Raw genomic sequence first — 21,465 nt, forward strand, 5'->3', positions numbered from 1 at the left:
GAGAGAGGAGATTAATTTGGGTCAGGGAAACCCACAAGATTAGCTGGAGCCATTCCTGTGGCATGCCAGGCATCCCTAGATGCATTCTTTAAAACTAAGCAATCGTGTGCACAAGCGCATTCCACTTCTAGCACAACCTTGCTTCATCCTCCTGCCTGACATCTTCCGTATGCTCGGCTGGAAGGCAGAGTGCTGTGAAAAATGGAGACCAAGACTGTGTTTTTCTGAAGGACAATCCAAATCCTCTCAAGGGTTTGGTTACCAAATGAAAAGTAATTCAGGACCGCTGAGGCCGATGCCGTTCTAGCCCAGAAGCACCAAAGGGCTGGGAGGCAGTGGTTCCTCTCTCAGGCATTCTTGGCTCGTCAAGCAGCTCCTGGGGAGGAGCAAGGGAAGACGGGTCCTTTCACTAGTCCTTGCCCCATGATGTTTGCTCCTGCTGGAATCGCAATCAGATGCAGGCCACCACAGCCCAGGGCCCTAGGCCGGGTTTGCACGAAACCCAGAAAGAAACTTGCTTTAAGGTGTGGCAATGCCTTGTTCCAGTGGCACACAGGATAAAGCTCCCCCAGGCTCCTCCTCTTCTATGTCTTACACTCAGAGATTCTGGAGCAATTCCCTTTTTCTCATTCATGATGTGCCCTTCCAACCTCATCGGGCAGCAGCAGAGTTGCCCGCCCTGGCTCCAAACTGAGCCACAAGGCTCTCTTCGTTGGAGAGAGCCCAAAAGAAAGGGATGGGTTTGACCCAGTGGTCTCATACCAGGAACAACGAGCCCGTCCCCTCTGTGTCCGGAGATGACTCCTGCTTCCGGTTGTGAAGTTGGGTATATACACCATTTATGACATAACCACAGGGGGTAGCAAATCCCACCCTCTTCCCCGAAACCTGAGGTGGAGCTTTGCTCTCCTACCTATTCCCCTGCCAAGTCAGATCAGTCCAACGAGACTTCGCAGGGATTCTCACGGGCTCGGCGTGCATCCTCGTAGATGTGGCGGAAGTCCTTGTAGCGGGGGGCGCAGCTGAGCCAAGCCTCCCCAAAGTGCAGCCACCCCGCGAATAGGAAGCTGCCGGGTCCTGGCTTCACCCCACACCGCAGCAGGGTACGGATGCTTCCCGTGGATTTCCCATATTTGCCTACTGGCTGGAACAAGGCAAATTTCTGGTGGTGGATCCGGGTGGCGATCACGCTGATGATGGACTCTTGCAATTCCACATCATTGGAGACTGTCCAGATATTGCCACGGATGACTATGGGAGAGGAGGATGGCAGAAAATGGGGGCATTTATTGATTTAGGAAAATGCCTTTCCGTAAAACGTCCATGATAATTAAAAGCATGGTAAAAACAGTATCATGCAAGGATATGAAAGAACAGCAGATCCAATCCCAATGGCAAACAGCTTAATAACTAACACTACCCAGGGGTCAGCAAACTATTTTCTTGGGGAATTTCAACAATTGCCTACAGAGGGGCCACACAAGTCAGGCTAAAGCACAGGAACTGGGTCTGCCAGGCAGACGAGGAGAAGTTTGAAATGCTCTCTGCAAGTAAACCTCTCTTTAAAAATGGGGCCTCTGCCCCATGGCGGAGGGCTGCCAAAGATGGAGGAAGACGAGTGGCCACGTGCCCTCTTTTACAGATGCTGGTCTTCTGTTTGTAGGGCTGTCAGAGGACCCTCTTCCATTGAAGGTCTCCTTTGTCTGAAGTCCAATTCTGGTTTAAAACTAGAGAAGCATAAGCCCTGTTGCTCATCAACCATTTGCACCCCGGTTGCAGCCCGAACAGAGAGGCACACTGGTCAGAGATTTTGCACTAGGGTGAAATATCCTGTATTGCTATTTAAATTACCATAATTCTTTATAAAGTTGCATCTGTACATACAGATTAGCATACACCAATCTTATGCAAATTGCTTCCCTCTTTTTCCTCTTCTAGCATTGCATTTTCTCTTTTTTTCTTTGCCAGGCTACAATTGCACCAGTTTCATTTCTTCCTCATTGGCCACTGGTTTATCACTGGATTCTGTTCAAAGAATTAGAATTGACTCTAATAGTTTGCAGCACAATGTCCAAAGGATTACTTACACCCATAAGAACCTGCCAGTGCGCCCAGATCAACATGGCACTCAGTTCTCCCACAGGCTCTGAGAACAGACATTCCAAGTTCCATTCCTGGCATCTTCAGGCAAAGCTGGAAAAGCTCCTCTACAAAATCTTGGAGAGTCCCAGCCAGTCCATGTTGGCAGTTTTGACTTGATCGTCTGGCTCAATATAAGACAGCTTTGTACATTCCTGTGTCACCCTCCCTTTAGACAGGTAGGCAGCAGAGACATGGTCTTTTCAGTTGGGGCACCTAAACTATGAAGCGCACTCTCAGTGGAGTCTAGCTGGCTCCTTTGGTTTTTGGCAAGCAGCCAAAGATCACATGGTCCTACAAGCATTTGGTCTAGGATGGCCATTTATGGCCCCCAGAGGGGAAATGCATCACCCACGAACAGGACACCAATTTGGATAACACTAGTACATGCTGACTTACACACATGAATGCAAATGCAGAGGTGATTATTGTCATAGAAATAGATCTATTTCATAATTGGGCCCTGTTGGGATTTTTGTCCAGAGACAAACACTAATGGACAATTTCAAGGCTGCTTCTCAGCCTTCATATGGTTTTTTATCTTTGCACTGAATCTTGATAGGGCAACTTTTCAAATAAAGGAAAGTGATCTGTTAAAAAAGGACACAAGGCCCTAATTCTGAACTTTCCTAAGCCTTTTTTTGCCTGTTCATTTTAAAAGTTGACATTTCTTAGTTGCTGTTTTCAGTTGTTAGCTAAGACTAAGAGTGGTTAAAAGTCCGCAAAGCAAAAAGAATGGCAGATGCATCCTTGACTCACTGAGCAGTGGAAACGATGCTGCACCACTGACTGGCTCCGAGCCTTTCGCTAAATGTAACTTGTCAGATCTAGCCAATTACGTACAGGGATTGTACTATCAGCCTGCTTGCACGGAGGTGCGTTTGGGACTCTCCAAATCAGCAAGAATTAGGCCCTCCAAGATGGGCTGACGAGCCGTGATCGGATCTGGCGTGGCAAATCCCTTTGTTCTTCTATCTGACTTCCTGGTTACCTTGGCAACCCCGGAGCGGGCAGCCAGCAGACCCCATGACCCACTTCTCTCACTGTTTATAGAATTGCAAATCTGGAGGTTAGTGGAGCGTGCAGGGCAGTAATTGGCATCTGCGCAGACAGCTGTGAGTGTGCAGCCATTTCAATGGGAGCGCCTGGCCCTGCCCGCAGCTCTGGCGGGTGGTGCCCCGGCCCGGCCCGGCAGTAGCAACCAGTCCATTATCGAACCGGCAGGAAGAGAGGACAGCGTCCCGAGGGACAAGTCTGAGCTTTCACAGCTGCACACACGTGGCTGAGAATGGCTTCTATGCCATTTTGCAGGAGAAGAAGAAAATTTGTGGTGCAAAATCCTTCATCGCATTCCTCTGGACTCCCACTCAGATGTGGACGGAGTCCTGGAAGGGCACAGAAGACAAGAAGCTGCCAGAGGAATGTACTGAATTGAGCTTGGGTCCACCTGGTCCAGTGACTCTATTTCAGGCCGCGGTTTTTGCAGTCCTACCTAGAAAACGAGGCTTTGGGACTGGGGCATTTTGCAGTTGAAACAGGCACTCTACCAGCGAGCTAAAATCTTCCCAGCAAGTCACAATGTTTCAGCCTCACCTCCGTATCTGTGAAGCAGGGGCGTTATGAATCTAACCTACAAGGTGGTTGTGAAAAAGAACGGATAAGGCTTGCAAAGCAAAGGGAGCTGCAGGTCAGCAGTGTGCACTGGGCATGCCCAGCTTCGCGGTGTCTTCAAAATCCTGTTCGGGGGCTTGCAGGATCATATGCCTACCATGCGACTTGACTAACGACCCTCCTGGCGCGTGGCTTCCCATGTTAAATCCCTCAAGGGGCAAGGTGGGCTGGCGCCACAGCCACCCCAGGATCCATGGTGTGTTGTTGGGTTCTGCCGTGGTTTTGAAGACACCCCTTCAATGCGCCCCGCTGGCGTCAGGTAACATGGAAAGCTGTGATAATTGGGCAAATCACGCTGCACGCCACTGGAACACAGGACGCAGGGAAAAGAAACCAAGGGGGCTTCTGGGCAAGGGATGGCGTATTGTGTTGCCCGAACCCAACCAGAGTCCTCAACAAGCCTTTCTGCTGGGTTCAGACAACACGGCAAGCAGCCCCTGGCATGTAAAGCACCGAGGCTTGTGTTGTGTGAATGGACAGACAACTCCCCTCACCATAGTAAGGAAGACTGACCAGGTGGGCTGCGTGCCCCCTCGGTTCAGCTTCTGAACGTCGACAAGCAACTTCAAGACCCTGTGCACGCTTCCAGCCATTCTCCATCTTTAAAAGGAGGCACGGAGCGTGCAGCTGCTCAAGCGGAAGATGGCTTCAAATGGAGGACTGCCATCCGACAGCCCTGGAAAACATGGACCGGCTTCGGTCAAGCGGGATACTTTTGCAGGGGCAAGCGCCACCAATGCAATCTTCTGAGCGTCGCCAAGTGGTGCTGCAGTGAGACAGAAAAGCCTTGCCTCCGTGTAGACCCAGAAAAACAGCATGAAGCTTTACCAGAACGAAGGCCGTTGCTTGTTGTTTGCTGAGATGTCTGTGCTGGCACATGGCACAGTCTGACTCGTGGGCACGAAAGCTATGAAAGTGGGACACGGACGGAACCTGCCAGGGTGGAAGCTGCCAGGGTGCCAGTCTTCCCACGATGATGCTGAAAACAACCATGGAGACGATGCATGAGAAGAGCTACTCACCAAAGTCACTGGTGCAAACGGCCATCAGAATCTCGGTGTTGTTACACGGCCGGCAACTCCCTGCATCTTCCAGAAAGAGAGGGGGGGGTGGGAGGGAAATAGTCACTAACCAAGCCACCTCTCCATCGAAGATTCTTCTTTAGAGTACAGATTTAGGGGAAAGGGGATGTGTGAAGCTTGCTTTCTCCCTTATTAAAATAGCTGTGCATTCTGGGAGTGTCTGTGCCCGTTTTTTTTTTTTTTTTCCACTTGAAAATACTGCAGGTAACTTGGTACACTCTGCAGCAGACATCTCCAACCCAGCACCTTCCACATACATTGGACTACAACTCCCATCAACCCAGCCAGCATGGCCAGTGATGGGAGCTGTAGCTCAACACATCTCTAACACAAGTTGGGCAAGGTTATTTTACACCTGGGAGTAGGCTGGAGGAAGAGTGAGATTTGCAAGAGATGAGTAGATCCCTACTTGTAAGCACTGTACAATTACTCTTCCCCACCCCACTAGCAAATTATGCTCCTGAAATTAAGAACGCCCAAGTCACCAGGATGGCGTTTTTGTGCAGGACTGAGAGTCCCATTCAGTTCTGCCACCCAAAAGAAATTCCTGGGCTCAGAATTCTTTAATCTGAAATGTATTTATTTTGCTGGTAGATTTGGGGCTTCCTCGAAAAAACATGAGAAAGCCCTGCTGGATCAGGCCCAAGGCCCATCTAGTCCAGCACACCTGCCCACAGGATCCCTCCAGCAGGATGGGTGCGAGACCTTCACCTGCCCAAGCTCCTCAGCCACTGGCGTATGCAGGCAGGCCCCCTCTGGTCAAAGAGACGCACCTGGCCAGCAAGGCTAGAGGCCACGGATCGCCTCCTCCCTCATGCATCCGCACAAACCCTTTTTAAAGTCACCTAGACTGGCAGCCATGCCCTCTCCCTGTGCCAGTAAATGCCACTGTTTAACTATACGCTGTGCAAAGGACTTCCTTTGATCTGTTCTAAGCCTCCCTCCAATCAGTTTCATGGGATGACCCCTTTGGGTCTGCGTGTTGTGGCAGAGGGAGAACAACGCCCCCCACCTTTCACCATACCATGTTTTATTTTAAGGGACATGGGGAATTATAGACCTGTTAGCCTTACGTCCATTGTAGGAAAAACAATGGAAAGGCTCATAATAGTGAGAGATCTAGTGATGCTAGATAGGGAAGGGAGGCTGAGAGCCGCACAACACGTCTTCCACAAAAACAGGTCCTGCCAGACAAACCCTGTGGAATTCTATGACAAGGTTTCGAGATGGCTAGATGGAGGGGATGCAGTGGATGTGGTATACCTGGATTTCAGCAAGGCCTTTGACAAAGTGCCCCATGATATCCTGGTGGAGAAGCTGAGGAGTTTTGGGATACACCAAAGCACTGTCCGGTGGATTAGGGCATGATTGACTGACCGAAAGCAGAAGGTAACCATTAGCGGGGAATCGTCGGCACGGTGGCCAGTGACAAGCGGGGTCCCCCAGGGCTCTGTCCTGGGGCTGATCCTGTTTAATCTTTTCATTAACGACATGGAAGAAGGGGTGAACAGTCTGCTGATCAAATTTGCAGACGACACTAAAACTGGAGCAGTGGCCACAACTGAGGAGCAGGTACTCCAGATCCGAAAGGATCTGGACAGACTATGGAAGTGGGCAGGAGACCACAGGATGGCGTTCAATGTGGCTAAGTGCAAGGTCTTGCACTTGGGGCATAGTAATAGCTGTCATAAGTACAGGTTAGGTGACAAGTGGCTGGACCTCGGGGTGCTGGTTGACTGCAGGCTAAACATGAGTCAGCAGTGTGATGTGTTGGTCAAGAGGGCGAACGCCACCCATAGTTGCATAGCCAGAAGTATGGCTTCTAGATCAAGAGAGGTATTACTACCACTCTACACGACTCCGATGCGCCTGCAACTGGAGTATTGTGCTCCGTTTCGGGCTCCTCATTACAGAAAGGATATAGCTAGGCTAGAGTCAGTGCAGCGTAGGGCCACAAGGATGGTGGCCCGTTTGCAGGGGATGCTGTATGAGGCGAGACTGAGGGAACTGGGTCTCTTCAGCCTGGAGAAGAGGAGACTCAGAGGGGATATGTTGGCGACATGCAGGTATGTGAGGGGATGTCACACGGAGGTGGGCAGAGACCTGTTCTCCCCTGCAGAGGAAGGCAGAACGTGCTCCAACGGAGCAAAGCTCAGGAAGCCAAGGTTTCGTTTGGATGCCAGGAAGCACTTCCTGACAGTCAGGACCCCGAGGGTGTGGAATGGGCTTCCACGAGAGGTCGTTGAGGCCCCGTCGGTGCGGGTGTTCAAGGACAGGCTGGACGTCCACATGGTGGGCATGTCATGAGCGGAGCTGGCTGGTGCCAGAGGTCAGACTAGATGGCCCAAGAGGCCCCTTCTGACTCGCTCTGTTTCTGTGTTTCTATTTTAGACACCTTGTCATGTCTCCACTTACTCACCTTTTTTTCTAAATTGAATTGGTCCCAGTTGTTGAAGCTGCCTCTCAAAGGCAGTGGCTCCAGCCCCCCAGTCATTTTTGTTGCCTTTTTCTGAACTTTTTTACAACATGATAATGTCCCTTTTCAGGTAAGGTGACCAGAACCGAACATAACATTCCAAGTGTGCTTGTGCCAAAGATTTGTATAAGGGGGAGTAAGATTCTGGCAGTTCTATTTTCCAGTCCATTTCTGATTGTGCCTGGCATGGAGTTTGCCTCCTGCACAGCAGCTGATCCCCTCAGTGTATATGTGAAGTTGGGATTTTTTGTCCATTTCTCTACCTGCAACTGAATTGGCCATTTTGATGCCCCTGCTCCAGTTTGGAGAGATCCCTTTAGAGCTCCTCACAACCCCTTTTGGCTTTAACCACCCTAAACAATTTGGTGTCATCAGCAAACTTGGCCACTTCATTACTTACTCCTGATTCCAGATCATTTATGAATAGGTTAAAAGGCATCGGCCTGAATACAGAACCCTGCGGGACTCCACTGGTGAAATAGCCATTTATTCCCACATCTGTCTTCTGTTCTTTAACCAGTTAGCGATGCATAAGAGGATCCTCCCCCCCTTTATCCCAGGACTGCTTAGTTCGCTTAGAAATCTTTGATGAGGGATTTTGTGAAAAGCCTTTTGGAAGTCCAAGTAAACAATGTCTACTGGATTGTCTCATCCACATGCTTAGTGACACTCTCAAAGAACTTCAATAGTTCTCGAGACAACAAATGCTCTTGTGGAAGCCATGCTGATTTATTTTCAGCATGGCTTATCCCTCTATGTACTTACTGATTTTTTTCTTTAAGAATGTTTTCAAGCAGTTTACCCAGAACAGCTGTTATACTAACTGCTCTGGAATTTCCCAGACTCCCCTAGAGTCTTTTTTTTTAAATGATGTTACAGCAGCCATTTTCAATCCTCTAGCAGCAGGGCTAATTTTAAGTGCATGTCAAGTATTTTGGTAAGAATTTCATGTTCGACTTCTTTGATAACTATCTTTGGTTCTTTGATACCATTTGGACCAGGTGACTTGCTGAGCTTCAGTTTGTCAATGAAGCTGAGAATTGCATCTTCTGTCACTACTACCTGCCCTAATTCCTGAGACTTCCTTCCAGAATACACAGCCCAGGGACATGGATTTGCTCTGCATTCTCTGCTGTGAAGATGGATTGCAAGAATTCGTCCAGCTTCTCTGCAATCGCTCATTCCCATTTTGTTGCTTGCTAGTTGCAAAGTCGCATCCCATTTAGTGCTCCTTTAATTCCACCATCACCCAATGGCCCAACTGCTTCCTTAGGCACTTCCTTGCTTCTGATATATTTAAATAAGTCTAGCATTGAGAGCGTTAGAATGTGCTCCTCAAACTGCTCCTTTGCTGTGCTGATGTCTGCTTGCATCTCCCTTGTGCCAGCTTCTGGCTCCATCTGTTCTTTCCATTTGGGAAGGACTTCCATTTTTTGAAGGAAGCTTCCTTCTCCTTGACTCTATGCATTAGTCATGCTGGTGATTTCCTGGACCTTGTATTACCTTTTCTCCCTTGTGCCTCGATTATAGTGTTTTTGAAGCATTTCCAAGCACTTTGAAGTGATTTAAACTTCTTGATTCCCCTCTTCAGCTGTTTCTTTACCAGTCCCCTCATTTTTTATGTTCCTCTTTCGAGGTCTAACACAACTGTGTTGGACCTCTTTGGCAGTCTTCCACCCCAATGCATATTGAATCTGATACCAGCACGGCTGATGTTACCTAATGGCTCAGCGACATTTCCATCCTGCACTAACTCCTGGGCAACCCCACCTAGGATTATATCCCTGCTGCCTCCCCCCTCATTTGTTCCCCAGCCAACTGCTCTACGGCACAGTCATTTATGCCTTCAAGAAATTCACCTCTCTGTCAGAACACCAATGCAGGTCGTACCAGCATAAAGCTGGCTCACCCCAACTTGCACTGGAACCCATGCCTTCCTCATCCGTGTGTCATTTGTGGGATTCCAAAACTTAGCATCTCATATCACCCTGCCATGTGGTCCCTCACAGCAATTTGTCCAAACTGTTTTGCATCGGCCGCAATGCGGAAATGTAACTCTAGCATGACTCTTTCCTTCGCTAGCACCGCACAGCCCTGTTGCTTCCTGTTGCCTCCCAGTCGCAATTCAAGGTGGCGGCTTTCCTGCACACTCCGTCACTGTCTTGCCCATTTCCTGCTGACATCCTCCAAGGGTGTCATCTTACTGATACCATCTATGATCAAATTGCAAAGGGACAGAAAATAACACTTTCATTTCTGATAGGTTATTCTGGTTTGCTTTTGAAACTTTCAGACTAACATCTTACAGACCATACAAACACTTTTTCCATAGCTCTGTTCCAACTATGTGGCTTTAACAAGTCGGACTGTTAACTTTTGTTCCTCTTTACGGTATTACAAAACTCTTTGCTGTTTCATTTCTATGAGAGATCAGAAAACAACTCAAGGGGAGGCCCTGCGTTCTCCTTTATGGAGGCTGGCCTTCTGTTGAAGGGCTGGCAGAAGATCATTCTCTGTATGAAGGCAGGCTTGGTTTGAAGGGCTGCCCTGCCCAGATCTGAGTGAAAGCGGATGAGCCACCAAAGCGGTTGCCCTCCCAGTCCCAGTCAGACTTGAAGAATACGTGGGACATGCAGGCACACAGCCACACAGGTCACGGTCATCCACACTATGGGAGGATGCACTGTATTTCTATTTAAAGCATAATCATCGTTTTTAAATGTATGTATATAAAAAAGAACATATGCACATTTTATGCAAATTGCAGCCTTCTGTTCACATTTTTTGCCGGTATGCTTCCTCTATTTAGCCATCCATAAGCGGCTAGTCTAAACTTAACCTTCTTTGCCACCACCCCACCTGCAATTTGCCGTGCTGGAGACAGAAGAGACGGGGACAAAACACCTTTGGCAGAGGCAGACCCTGGGGCCGCCATCCTCATGCCTATGAGCAGATGCACATTCATTCTTCCTTCTCCTTCCCATTCAGAAACCTGCAGAGATACCCGCACCCTCCTGCATTTCTCATTCTCAGTGGGGTGAGGAAAGGCCCAGATGGACACCTGAGTTTGAAAGTAAACACGGTCTGCATCTCGGCTTGGGAAGGGCCAGCAGGACATGTGTGTGCGGCCTGAACCGGGCCGGAGGAATGTTCCGTCTTTAGAATCAGCGGTTCTGCTGGGTTCCTAGCAAAAGGCTTTGGGGACACATTCGGCCGCAAGCATCTTTGCCTACTGGAAGCCTTGGCCAAGCAGCAGCCCGGGCTTATGCAGCAGCCGAAGCGCATGACTACAGGAAATGCGAACATGCACACAGGGTGGCCACGTCAGAGAGCACAGTCCTCACTTGCAGGGGTGCCCATTCTCAGCATTTGCAGAGGACAGCGCGTCAGACCTGTCCTCTCTACTTTTCAGAGGCAGCGAGAACACTCCTCTGCTGAATTGTCTGTGTGCCAGCTGAAGAACAAGGGGGGATGGATGACAGAGAGCCTCGCAGACCGGACAGGCACCCCCACCCCCCGCTGAGAGGAGATGCAGCACACTCCTCTGTAAATTCAGTCATGATTTTAAAAGACGCACCTACGCATGCAAATGAGCACCTGCACTGCTCACGCAAATCTGTGCCCCACTCCTCCCCCGCTCCAGTGGCACCATCCCCTCTTCTTTGCTGCCTTGGAAACGGCCACCCTATAGAGGATGATAAGGGCCGCGGCAGCAAGGCGGACCTCAGGCAACAGTCGCAAGGGCCCCAGCCGAGCAGGGCTGTGCTGAGAGCGCTCGGGCCACAATGGAGCAGAGAATTAAGCTGGCCTGCGCAAGCATGCTCCGCTCTGCTCCGCTCTGCTCTGGGGTGTCGAGGTTTCTCGGGGCAAGAGCAGGTAAAAGCCTTTCCCAAGGGCACCGGGCCTGCTCTGGTCGCCACTTGGAGGCCTTCTCTTTGGCGCAGCAGAACGGTGGCCTGGGGAGTTCCCCACGGGCCGCTGCCGCTGGGCTTTTGTGAGCGCGGGGATGGGGCCGATGAGCTGTTCCTCCCCCAGCCCTGTGTTTCTGATTGCTGAAGACACCCTGGGAGGCTCAAATTACGATCCAGCGTCCTCCCCTTGACATGAGGGAGGCCCACATGACTGAGAGTCCTTTAAAACACAAAAGCTGTTTCTTCCCGTTTAAGAAGCCCGTGAACAAGCAAGATTCACCACCCTCTCTTTACATGATCTTTTTTTTAAATCTGTCCCCTACAACATCTTTGAGTATGTGTAGAATTTCTTTACCTAAGCAGGTCCTCCTTGGTTTTTTAAGAAATTAATTAATTCTTTATTTCCATTAGCCATATGTCTTTGCATAAATATTACGAAAATATAAAATCAGCATACTAAGATCATGAAGAAAATTCATATACATCAGATCCAATGCAAAAAATTAAATGAGTCTATTGAAAATGCAAATTTAAAATCATATTTGACCTGATTTTAGTTGAGGCTGCTAAAAATGTAGCTGACTATGCCATCACCTGTTTATCCCGGTCCCCAAGAAGAACGAAACCACAGAAGTCAGAGGAATGACCTGGCTTCGTGACTGGGCAGGGGCAAATGAACTCTTTATGGGCACCTCCACTGAAAGAGCAAAACGGTAGTACAGGGGCAAGGGCCCCAGCACAGTCCCCGCGAGGGCATATGCGACCTTGCAATGGACCTCCCCTGAAATGATCCTCAAGTAACACTAACGGCACGGCATTAAGCCACGCACACGTTGAGACCCGTCTATATTTCGGGACTGTTAGTCCTTGCAAATACCGTGCCATTGTTTCTGGACAACTTGTTAAAAAGCAGTCATACCAAGACATGATTTTTCAGGGGCAGACAAATTGTTTTGATGTTTGATATTGTGCAGGCACTGCTTCAATAAACTTCTTGCCTGGCCATCACCCATGGTCAGGTGGGCAAAACATCGTTGACTGTAATAGGACCCTATTGGCTACCGGGAGGCTGCCTTGCTCGCCTGGAGGCAGCTGCTGAATCCCATGCTCCGCACTTCAGCCTGGGGTCACAGGGGCACAACAGATGCTATCATGCAGTCTTCCCTAAGTGGGTGCCCTCAAGGCATGCTGGTTTCCCCCAGTGGGAATTTCAATTCAACACAGATGCATTAAATTAAAATAAATAAGCATGTCTCAAGGGTGCCAGGATCCGGAATCCTGCTGAGGTCCCTCTCAGAAGAGGCGTGGCTGAGACAGGGTGCTGCGCCTTCATAGCTACGTGCCCTGGAGAATGCACAGGTGTGCGCTTTAAAGCGAGTGCGCACGTGCCAATAGGACAAAAGCAGCACACGAGGCCGCGCGGTTCGCTCTGGCCAAGGGGCCGTCCAGCCCCCTGTTCCGGGCACACAGAGGCAAGGCAGCTGCCCACAGGCATGGGTCCAGGTCCTCCCCCTGCCCACGCTCCTCAGCACCTGGCAAATGCAGGCGTGCTGCTTCGAATAGTGAGGGTAGCAAAGAGCCAGAAGAGCTAGTGGCCATGAATAGCCATCTCTTCCATGAATTTGTCCAATCCCCCTTTAACGATTGAGGGTCAGTTGGAATTCTCCATGTCCAGCAACCTTGTATTTGGACTAAGTCCTGGAAAGGGTGGGAGTACTCTTCCTGGGAAGGGGGACCTGTTGTTGTGGCTTTATCTATGCCTTTGGGGGATGGGGGGGGTCCTCAAATGCACTTTGGTGGTCGTGAAGGCTGCTGTCTTCTGGCCAGACCCTGAATTGCCTTGGATCAGGGCATCCTCTTTCATCCAGAAACCTGGATCGACAGAACCTAGCCACTGGCACACACAACTAGATTACTGCAATGTGCTTTGCATGGGGCTCCCTTTAAGATGCTCTGGTGAATCCCACTGGCCCACAATCAAGTGGTGCAGGTAGTAGCAGGTGCCAGCTCACATGCCCACTGACACCAATTTTGTACACACTGCACTGGTTGCCGGTCGTAGCCCAGGCCCAGTGTAAAGTGCTTGTCTCGACATATGGTGCCCTAAACGGCTTAGGACCTGGCTACCTAAAGGACCGACTGCTCCCCTACATACTTACCTGCCCATTAAGATCCGGGCAGAGGTCCTTCAGTAAGAGCTGCCCAATAAGGAGGTGTAAGGGATGGTGAACAGAAGAAGGGCCTTCTCGGTGGCTGCCCCTTAACTATGGAATCGGCTCCCCAAAGGAATTCACCTGGCGTCAAGATTATCAGTTCAGTGCCAGGCAGAGACATTTCTCTTCTCTGAGTATTTTAACTGATTTGAGATCTGTTATTTATACTTTGTTGTCCTGCTTACTTGATAGAATCATACTGTTTAGTGCTTAAAATTGCTGTGATTTTATTATAACCAGTTTTATTGTTGATGTTTCTAGTATTTGTAATTATTGATTTTATTGTAAGCTGCCTAGAGAATCCTTTTGGACTAATGGGTGATATATAAATTTTAAAATAAATAAATACATAAATAAAAAGCTCCTCCACATGTGCCATTGTTAATTAGGGTGATTATGTCTCCTACCTTACGGAGGGCAGTCCTGTCTGAAGGTATCAGTTATTTGAAAGGCTGTTCAGTCCAAGTCCAGTTTAAAGCCAGTAGGAGGGTTCAGGGGCCCTGAATGGCCACCCACAGGACGGCACAGATGGAGCAGCGAGCACAGCGGCCACCTCACCCCAGTTCCCGCACCATGATGAGCTGCGTCGCAGTTAGTCTTTTGAAGTATGCTTGGAGACGTACACACGCACGCATTCTCTTACCTTATTCAAAATTCATTTTAGCCCACTTTTAAGGGTGGAATGCAGGGCTAGCAGCTTTCCCTTGCTGCTGTCCAGGCCTCGGCGAATGCCAATGGCTCGGACCTGTAACTTTGGTCCTGGCTGTTTGAATCCTGTATTCAGAAACCTTGGAGCACAGGCAGGGGTAGGAAGCACCACCTGAGGGCCACAATCTGTTCTGGGAAGTGCTCAGTGGCCACATTCCTTTGACAGGGCCAGCATCCTTCAGCCTAAAGCCCTTTATTGTCAGAAACTTAATTTGGGAGAGGGGTTTTAGAATGGGAGGAAAAGCCGAGAGACCAGCAAACAACCAGAGGTGATGGAGAAAGGATCATGGCTGCCCAGGGCACCCTGGAGAACCAAGCTGGGACTTCGGGAGGGCTAGATATGGCCCCTAAACTTGCAGTTCTACCCTTAGCCACAAAACCTTTAAGGGAGGAGTCAGGCTGATTCTGTTTTAGGCTGGATTCAGACATCATGCCAAATCATAGTTAAGTAAGGTCTGGCATGATGGCCGAATGGGCAACCCACAAATACAGTCACCAGTGGCTCCTGCACCATAGAAGTGGGAGATCCGGGAAGCCAGCCACACAGCTGTAAACCGTGGTCGGTCTGTACATTTGGAAACCAAGGTTTGGGTGCTAACGCACTTAGCAAATGGGACAACTTGGGGCATGCGCACGGCGTGACAGAGGGCCCTTGCGCAAGACTCCCTCTGGGGACGCCTCCCTCTGCGGGGCACCCTTCTCGCTGCCAGTGCCATCAGCTGTGATTCCAGTGGCAGCTCCTGCGCTTCCTCAGCATCAGCGTGAGCAAAAGGCAAACGAAGCAACCGGCTGTTTTGGCGGGAAGCAGGAGCAGCTCCAGGGGGCTCCTGCCTGTGGGTGCCTGCTGGGGCAGGTGGGCCCTCACAGGTGCCCAACCGTGCCCGCCTCTGAGGCCAGCCCTGCTTGTGCGCAAGGAGCTCGCACCTCCCTGGGTGGGGCAGATGGCGGTGGCTGGGGTTCGGGAGCCCAGAGGGCAAACTATTCATAGGAGGGGGACTTGAAATCAATCAAGCTGATAGGCAGAGCATGCCCAGAGTATGGTCTGAGAACACCCAAGGCACCCACCATGTTGAAGCTAAGCAGGTTCGGGGGTGGGCTGAGCTTGGCGGGGAGACTACCTGGGAGCCACATGTGGCCACCTTGAGTTCTTTAGCGGGAAAAAGCTGGGGGATCAACAGAAGGAACACATACATACGTACAGGTAACGTTCCCCCTGCACATATGTGTGCTGGTCGTGACCGACTCTGGGGCCAGTGCTCATCTGCATTTGTAAGCCGAAGAGCCAGCACTGTCCAAAGACGCTTCCCTGGTCATGTGGCCGGCATGACTAGATGCCGAGGCGCACGGAGCGCAACTGACTTTCCCGCCAAAGTGGTACCTGCTTGCCTGCTTGCATGGGCCTGCTTCTGAATTTCTAGGTGGGCAAGAGCTGGGACAAAGCAGCGGGCACTCACCCTGTCAGGCGGATTCGAGCGGCCGACCTTCCGATCAGCAGCCCAGCAGCTCGGTGGTTTGTCCCCTGTGCCACCTGCATCCCTACGTGCATGCATACCAACACTGATGAGGTGCGCCACCCCGCTGCACCATCCCACCAGGCCCAGTGCCAAGGACCCGTGTGGCTGGGCACCTTCCAAGGGCACAGGCCCAAGTAGGGACTGGCGGGGAAGGGCCCAGTTCTTTGTGTCTTCGCCTGCCTTTTGCTCCGCACAGTCCAAGGCGGTGCCGAGAAGGGAGGCCACAAAGTGCCGCCGCTGTCCTGCTTGCTGCCCTTCCACCTGTCAAGCCAGCGGGCAGCAGCCACCAGGAGAAAGAGGGGAGCACCAGGAGCAGCTGGGGGCCCCAGCAGTGAGAAGACAGGCTTTCTGGGAGTCCATGAGGCTGCCTTGCCCAGGGGTCCTCCCGAACTTGGGTATGCTCTGGCCCATGCACAACTTACAGCACCGATATCCAGGATTACTTACCTTCCATGCTGAGGTTCCTTGATGGCCACATGAAGTGGGAGTTCCAGTCGCCCCGCAACTCGTAGCGGAAGGCCGCGATCCGGCGGCTGATGTCCTGGTGCAGGGTGGACTGGAGGAAGAGGGCAACCTTCTCCTTGGGCAGCCAGCTGAAGCAGCGCACCTTGGGCTGCGAGGCGGCCTCGGCCTCCGCGAGGAGCAGCTCCAAGATGCCGTCTCTCTCCAAGTAAATCTGGGCTCCCCGGAAACCGCTGGACGACTTGATACAGGCCGTCACGCGCCGGGGGCTCTCTTTGCTGGTGGCGCCCGTGGGAAGGCGGGGGAAAAGGCTCACGTGCAAGGCTCCTGCGGGGTAGAGCCACTCCAGGGACCCCTCGGCACAGTGCAGAGAAATCTGCTCCACGCTGCCCGCTTCCTGGGACAGGCCGCTGCGGACGAGAGTAAGAGCAGCGTGAGCAGAAGGGCGGAGCCTTGGCTCTGAGTCCTGCCCGACACTGTTGCTTTCTAAGCCACCGGAAGGCAAGCTGGCGGCCTTCGGATATTCTGGGCTATGGCAGGGAGGCGCCAGAGGTAAGCATGGCTGGACAGTTGTCAAGGTCCCAGACCCAGCGAGGGATCCAGGGAAAACAGCCCCTTTGCTTCGCTTCTGCTCTTCCCCATGGCAGCCGCCTGCCCACTAGCTCCTCCCTCTGTTCCAGACCGTGGTGGTGGTGGTGGTGGTGGTGAGGAAGAGGAGGAGGAGTGGATGGGGATGACGGTGGTGAGAAGGTGGGCTCACTGGAGCAAGGGGTCTTGCCCAAAACCCAGGACTGGCACTCGCCACAACTTCCAACAGCTCCAGTAAAGGATGATGGGAATTGCAGTCCACAAACATTGAGAGTGCGCCAGGTTGCCCAATCCTGATTGAAAAGATAGCAATAACTGGCAAATTAACATCTAGCTATATCTATAGATATTTACCATCATGTTTATTTTAAGCAGAACGGAACAGCACCTTCGTCTTTCCCCTTTGCCAATGCTCCCCCCACAATTTTTGGCAGTTCACAAGTGGCCACTCTATACTTCCGCTGTGTAAAGAAATATTCAAAGTGGGTCCAGAGCAGGCTTCAGTTAGAGGGTCATGGCATCCCAGCTACAGGGCTGCGCAAGGTGCCAGGTACTGACACCAGGTGTGTCCTGGGATGTCTCTGACGGAAGCCTTGCTCTTGGCATCGGTAGCTTTTCAAGGGCAGTTTGAAGTCCTTCCCCATCTGAGCCTTCCAGATGGGCTGGACTACCACTCCCATGAGCCCCAGCTGGTTGAGGTACACGAGGAACAGCACGTTCAACCCATCTGCAGGGGCCAAAGGAGGGCTGCTGGGAAATGTCAGGGGTGACTATTTGTCCCTCTCTCAGGGCTGATGGCTGAGACCCCTTTGGTCTCCCCTTTCCGATTTGCTTCGGAGGGAAAAATCTTTACAGGGGAGGCAAACAGGCGCGCCCCGAGGCTCTCGTGTCTCTCCGTTCCCGCAGCGTTTGTGGCTTCCAGCCGGGGCAGTTGAAAAGCAGCGCCGTGGCGACCTGCCTATGGCAAAGCTGCCCCGATGCCCCCTTTCCCAGAATCTGTCCACGTTGCCCTCCCTCCCCCCACCCACCCATGAAAGGGAAGCCATCTCTCACACTGCAACGCAATCCAGATGGCTGCCTTGTGCCGTTTCACAGCAATATGGACTCATCCATTGTCCTCTGCAAAGGATCTCAGTTGTGAGAAACAGATGTTGCAGCTGCGGCTCCAGCAAAGCATCCCACGCAGCCCTGCCGATGCTGCCCCCTGGAGGCCGCCCAGAAGGGGATTCCTTAGCATGAAGCCTCCTCCAGGAAGGGGGCCTGGTGGGTCCCTTTGAGGGTACCCACTGCAGCACAGAGTGTTTACACACAGGACATTGGACTCCCCAGGTTTGTAAATCTGGACCAGACTTCCCCAACTCAGGGCCCGCTAGAAAGGTTGGACTGGCAGAGAATGATGGGAACTGCAGTGCAAAACATTTGGAGGGTGCCAGATTGGCAAAAGCTGGTCTAATTGCCCCCCCCCCCCCAGATCTTATGTTATTTACAACTATTTGCCTCGGAAGGGTTCTTCCAGCCCGTGTGTGCGTGTGCGCACGCATGCGTCTTTTAACATTCTGCCTAAGGAACAGGTGGAAGGAGAGAAGCGAATTGCCAGCGTGTTTGCCTTTGGAGCCCGTCACTCCGATCCGCTGGTTACTGAAGTGTGGATGGTGGATTGCCATCCGAGGCATCTGGGTGAACGATACTGGGCAATCCAAACTGACCTCTGTGATTAATTAGTGTTCCTTTAGTAGCTCGATGCTTTTTCAAAGAAGAGTTCCATTCAACAATACGTTGGCTGTGGGATAAGGAATTGGACTGAGACGCATTGCAATTATGCAATGGAACAATAGTTGCAGAAATCCCCAATGTATTTGCAAAACAAAATCCTAAGGATAGTCAATCCTTTCTTTAAAAAAATGAATACATTCTGGGTTTGTAGTTTAACTTGTAGGTGGGTTTCTTTTGCAGTTTTACTAGGACTGAAAAGAATGAGAGCAGATGTATGTTTAAGTAATAGCATTTCTGGGGGAAAGCTGTGATTTATTGAGCCCACTAGGACAAATGGAAAGCTTCGTGAACTTTGAGCTTGATTTAGTCTTCACTGCAACTAATCTGTGGAGAGACAGTCACATTTGTTCCAGTGCTCGGTCTTATGCTGGCTTCTGGAGCATTGTAGTGAACTAACCACAACAGATTCCTTTCTCAGCACTGACGAATGCTCCCCAGAATGGCCATTCTCATAACCAGTGGTGGAGTGGCAGGGGCCATGGACACGGAGATGGAGAACACTTCCAGGAGTTTTTTCCAGAGCTGCTTCGATATCCTAAGACATCCCTGCCAGTGATCTTCGCTTCTCCAGCCCCCCACCATCTGCCCCCGAAAGTCTCCTGCTCATTCAAAAGACTCCACCTTTCCTCCCTTGATGCCCCATAGGTTTGGGAATACACCTGCATGATGTCACCGTTCTTGTTTTCTTCCGTTCCCCCCTGAACACCAACCTTTTCCGTGTCCTACTGCAATTCCTGCTTAAACAGCCCCTCCGTCCCTGCCTCCTGCCCCGAAATCTTCAAGCTCTTCAGTCCCACACCTCATCCAGACCCCCAGCCTACGAGAATGGAACCCACACATAGTTGGTGTTTAACCTGCATGTCCATCTTTCTCCTTTTGCCTCTCTTCACCCATATTCTTCTCTCCCTTTCCCTCCAGCCTCATCCCTTCTTTCATATATGAAGAAACAACGAAGGAAGAGAGGTGATAATGCTGGCGCAACCCCTCTTAGGCCAGGATGGAACCCAAATCTGTGACCTATCAGTCGAATAACCAATCAACTAATGAGAACGATAACGATGAGAAGTTCTAATGAAGCCTATGCATATGTGACTGAACTAACGGCATGAGGCTTCTGTTTACCTCTGCTTCCACTCCTCCTCCTCCGCTTCCTCCTTTGTTCCCCCTCTCAAAGTAATCTACTTGGGGCAGAGACCTGTGCTTTTGCACTCTGTGAAGCACCATGCATGTGGATGGGACACTAGCAGCAACCACCACCACCACCGTAAACGGCCGCATGAGCTCTCACATCAGCTGTCTGTGCCTCGACAGCTGAAGTGGTCCCACCACACCGCTGCGGTGACTTCGGCTCTGTAAGGGAGCAAGGTCTGGCTCTGCACCGCCTCTGGCAGGGAGCAGCTGCTGGAAAATGGGGAGCAGGCTTTGTAAGGGGTCTGGAGCAGGCACCTCTCTTTAAAAAAAAAAGGGGGGGGGGCTTCATGCTTCCTTAAGCCATTCCCTCTCCGCTCCATGCCTTTCTCCTTTCCCTCAGCCTCCCAGGGCTGCCACAATCAAGTGCAGACCGTGGAATCACAGAATGTCCTTTGGAGCTGGCACAGAAACCGCTCGTAGAACGACGAGCGAGGTTCCTTGCCTGAGATGCCTCAGGATGGAAGAGGATTACAAAATCAGGGGCAAGTCACCCTGTAGGTGAACTGGATCTTGCTCATCTTTCTGGGAAACTGTTGTCAAAGAATAGATTTCAACCACTTTCTCCAGTCTCTCTATCAAACTATTTCCCATGAAATATCTGAGGAAGGTCACACCCGGATGTTGGTCAGAAGTACAGCCGAGCGCTACAGTAACTGCGCCAGAAAACGGAAAGCGAGCGGAACAGCCTGTGGAAAGCACCCTCAGGACAGGCGCGTCCATCCTGCAGGCGTGGAATTATTATCGCCGAACTCCCTGCGTCTGGCATCTCCTGTTGCACAGCTATGGCGCTTAAGATGAGATGCAACAGGTCTGAAGGCAGCTACGGCCGGGAAAAGAATAAGGGTAAGGGTAAGGATAGGCAGAAGGCAGTTCTTTGCGTTGCCAGCAGAGGACAAGCGGCATTCGTGGCTCCCACTTTTATTTCACCATGAAATGTTCAAACCCGGGACCGGGAGCACTCACCTTCCCCGCCAGCTGCACTGATCTTTAGAGTAACTGCAAAGGGCCGTATCCAGAAGAACCAGGCAAAGAAGCCTCAGCGCCAAGGTCATCTTAGGATCGCTTCTCCCGACCGAGCAGGAGGGTGAGGCGGGCGCCCAGGAAATTAAGCGTGGCCAAGCGGGTCCTCCTGCAGCGCCGCCCCGCACCTCGGGCGGGCGAACAGCGCCCGGGGCTCTTCATCACCCATCTCCGCGCCGCGCTTCCGCGTCCCCTGCCGCCCCGGGCAAGGCTTCCCTCCAGCCCCTCTGCAGGCCACCGAAGGGGGCCCTCTCGCCTCGCCTCGCTCAGGCAGGAGCCGCCGCTGGGGACAAGCCGGAGCGGCCGCTCGGAGCAGCCCCGCGACGCTCGCGCTGGATTCGAAACCGCCGAAGGCGCTGCAGGCGCCCCGTCAGATTCAAGCCGCGGGTGGGGAGGGACTGGCTGCGCGGGGGGCGGGGGAGCCCGGCGCCTCCCCAATCAAGGCCAGGCTGGGGCGCTTGCAGCCAATTGGGCTGTGCTGGGAGGGAGGGAGGGGCGGGCGAGAGGCTCCTCTGGACTAGCAAGCAGCGCCCCCCCCTTTTTTTGAACAATGTGGAGAGAGAGAGATGGAGGGGCGGGAGGGGGCAGACATAAAACCTCTGTGAAACCCTTCTCGTCCAGATGTGAGCAGTGCGAGGCAGACAATAGTGCGGCTTTTGGAGTTTGGAGTGCCTTTATTTTATCTGAAGTAAGTTTAAATGCGAACATATTAAACAA

The 21,465-nt window shown here is 51.7% G+C and overlaps 1 protein-coding gene across 2 annotated transcripts; it reads right to left on the minus strand.

Moving 5' to 3' along the window:
• Nucleotides 1-200: 200 nt before the first annotated feature.
• On the minus strand, nucleotides 201-20,811 carry METRN (meteorin, glial cell differentiation regulator). Of its 2 annotated transcripts, none has more exons than XM_044433606.1 (4): nucleotides 20,692-20,811; nucleotides 16,162-16,586; nucleotides 4,833-4,892; nucleotides 201-1,251 (listed from the first exon to the last, which is right to left on the minus strand). In XM_044433606.1, the coding sequence occupies exons 1-4, from the start codon at nucleotides 20,778-20,780 to the stop codon at nucleotides 935-937; spliced, it is 891 nt and encodes a 296-aa protein (XP_044289541.1). In that variant the 5' UTR covers nucleotides 20,781-20,811; the 3' UTR covers nucleotides 201-934. The 2 variants fall into 2 exon arrangements, with proteins under 2 accessions (XP_044289541.1, XP_044289540.1); XM_044433605.1 differs by having other exon boundaries at nucleotides 4,833-4,898.
• Nucleotides 20,812-21,465: the final 654 nt, after the last annotated feature.

The sequence above is a fragment of the Varanus komodoensis genome, unplaced genomic scaffold (assembly GCF_004798865.1).
Source record: "Varanus komodoensis strain SLA01 unplaced genomic scaffold, ASM479886v1 scaffold26, whole genome shotgun sequence".
Classification (NCBI taxonomy): Eukaryota; Metazoa; Chordata; class Lepidosauria; order Squamata; family Varanidae; genus Varanus; species Varanus komodoensis.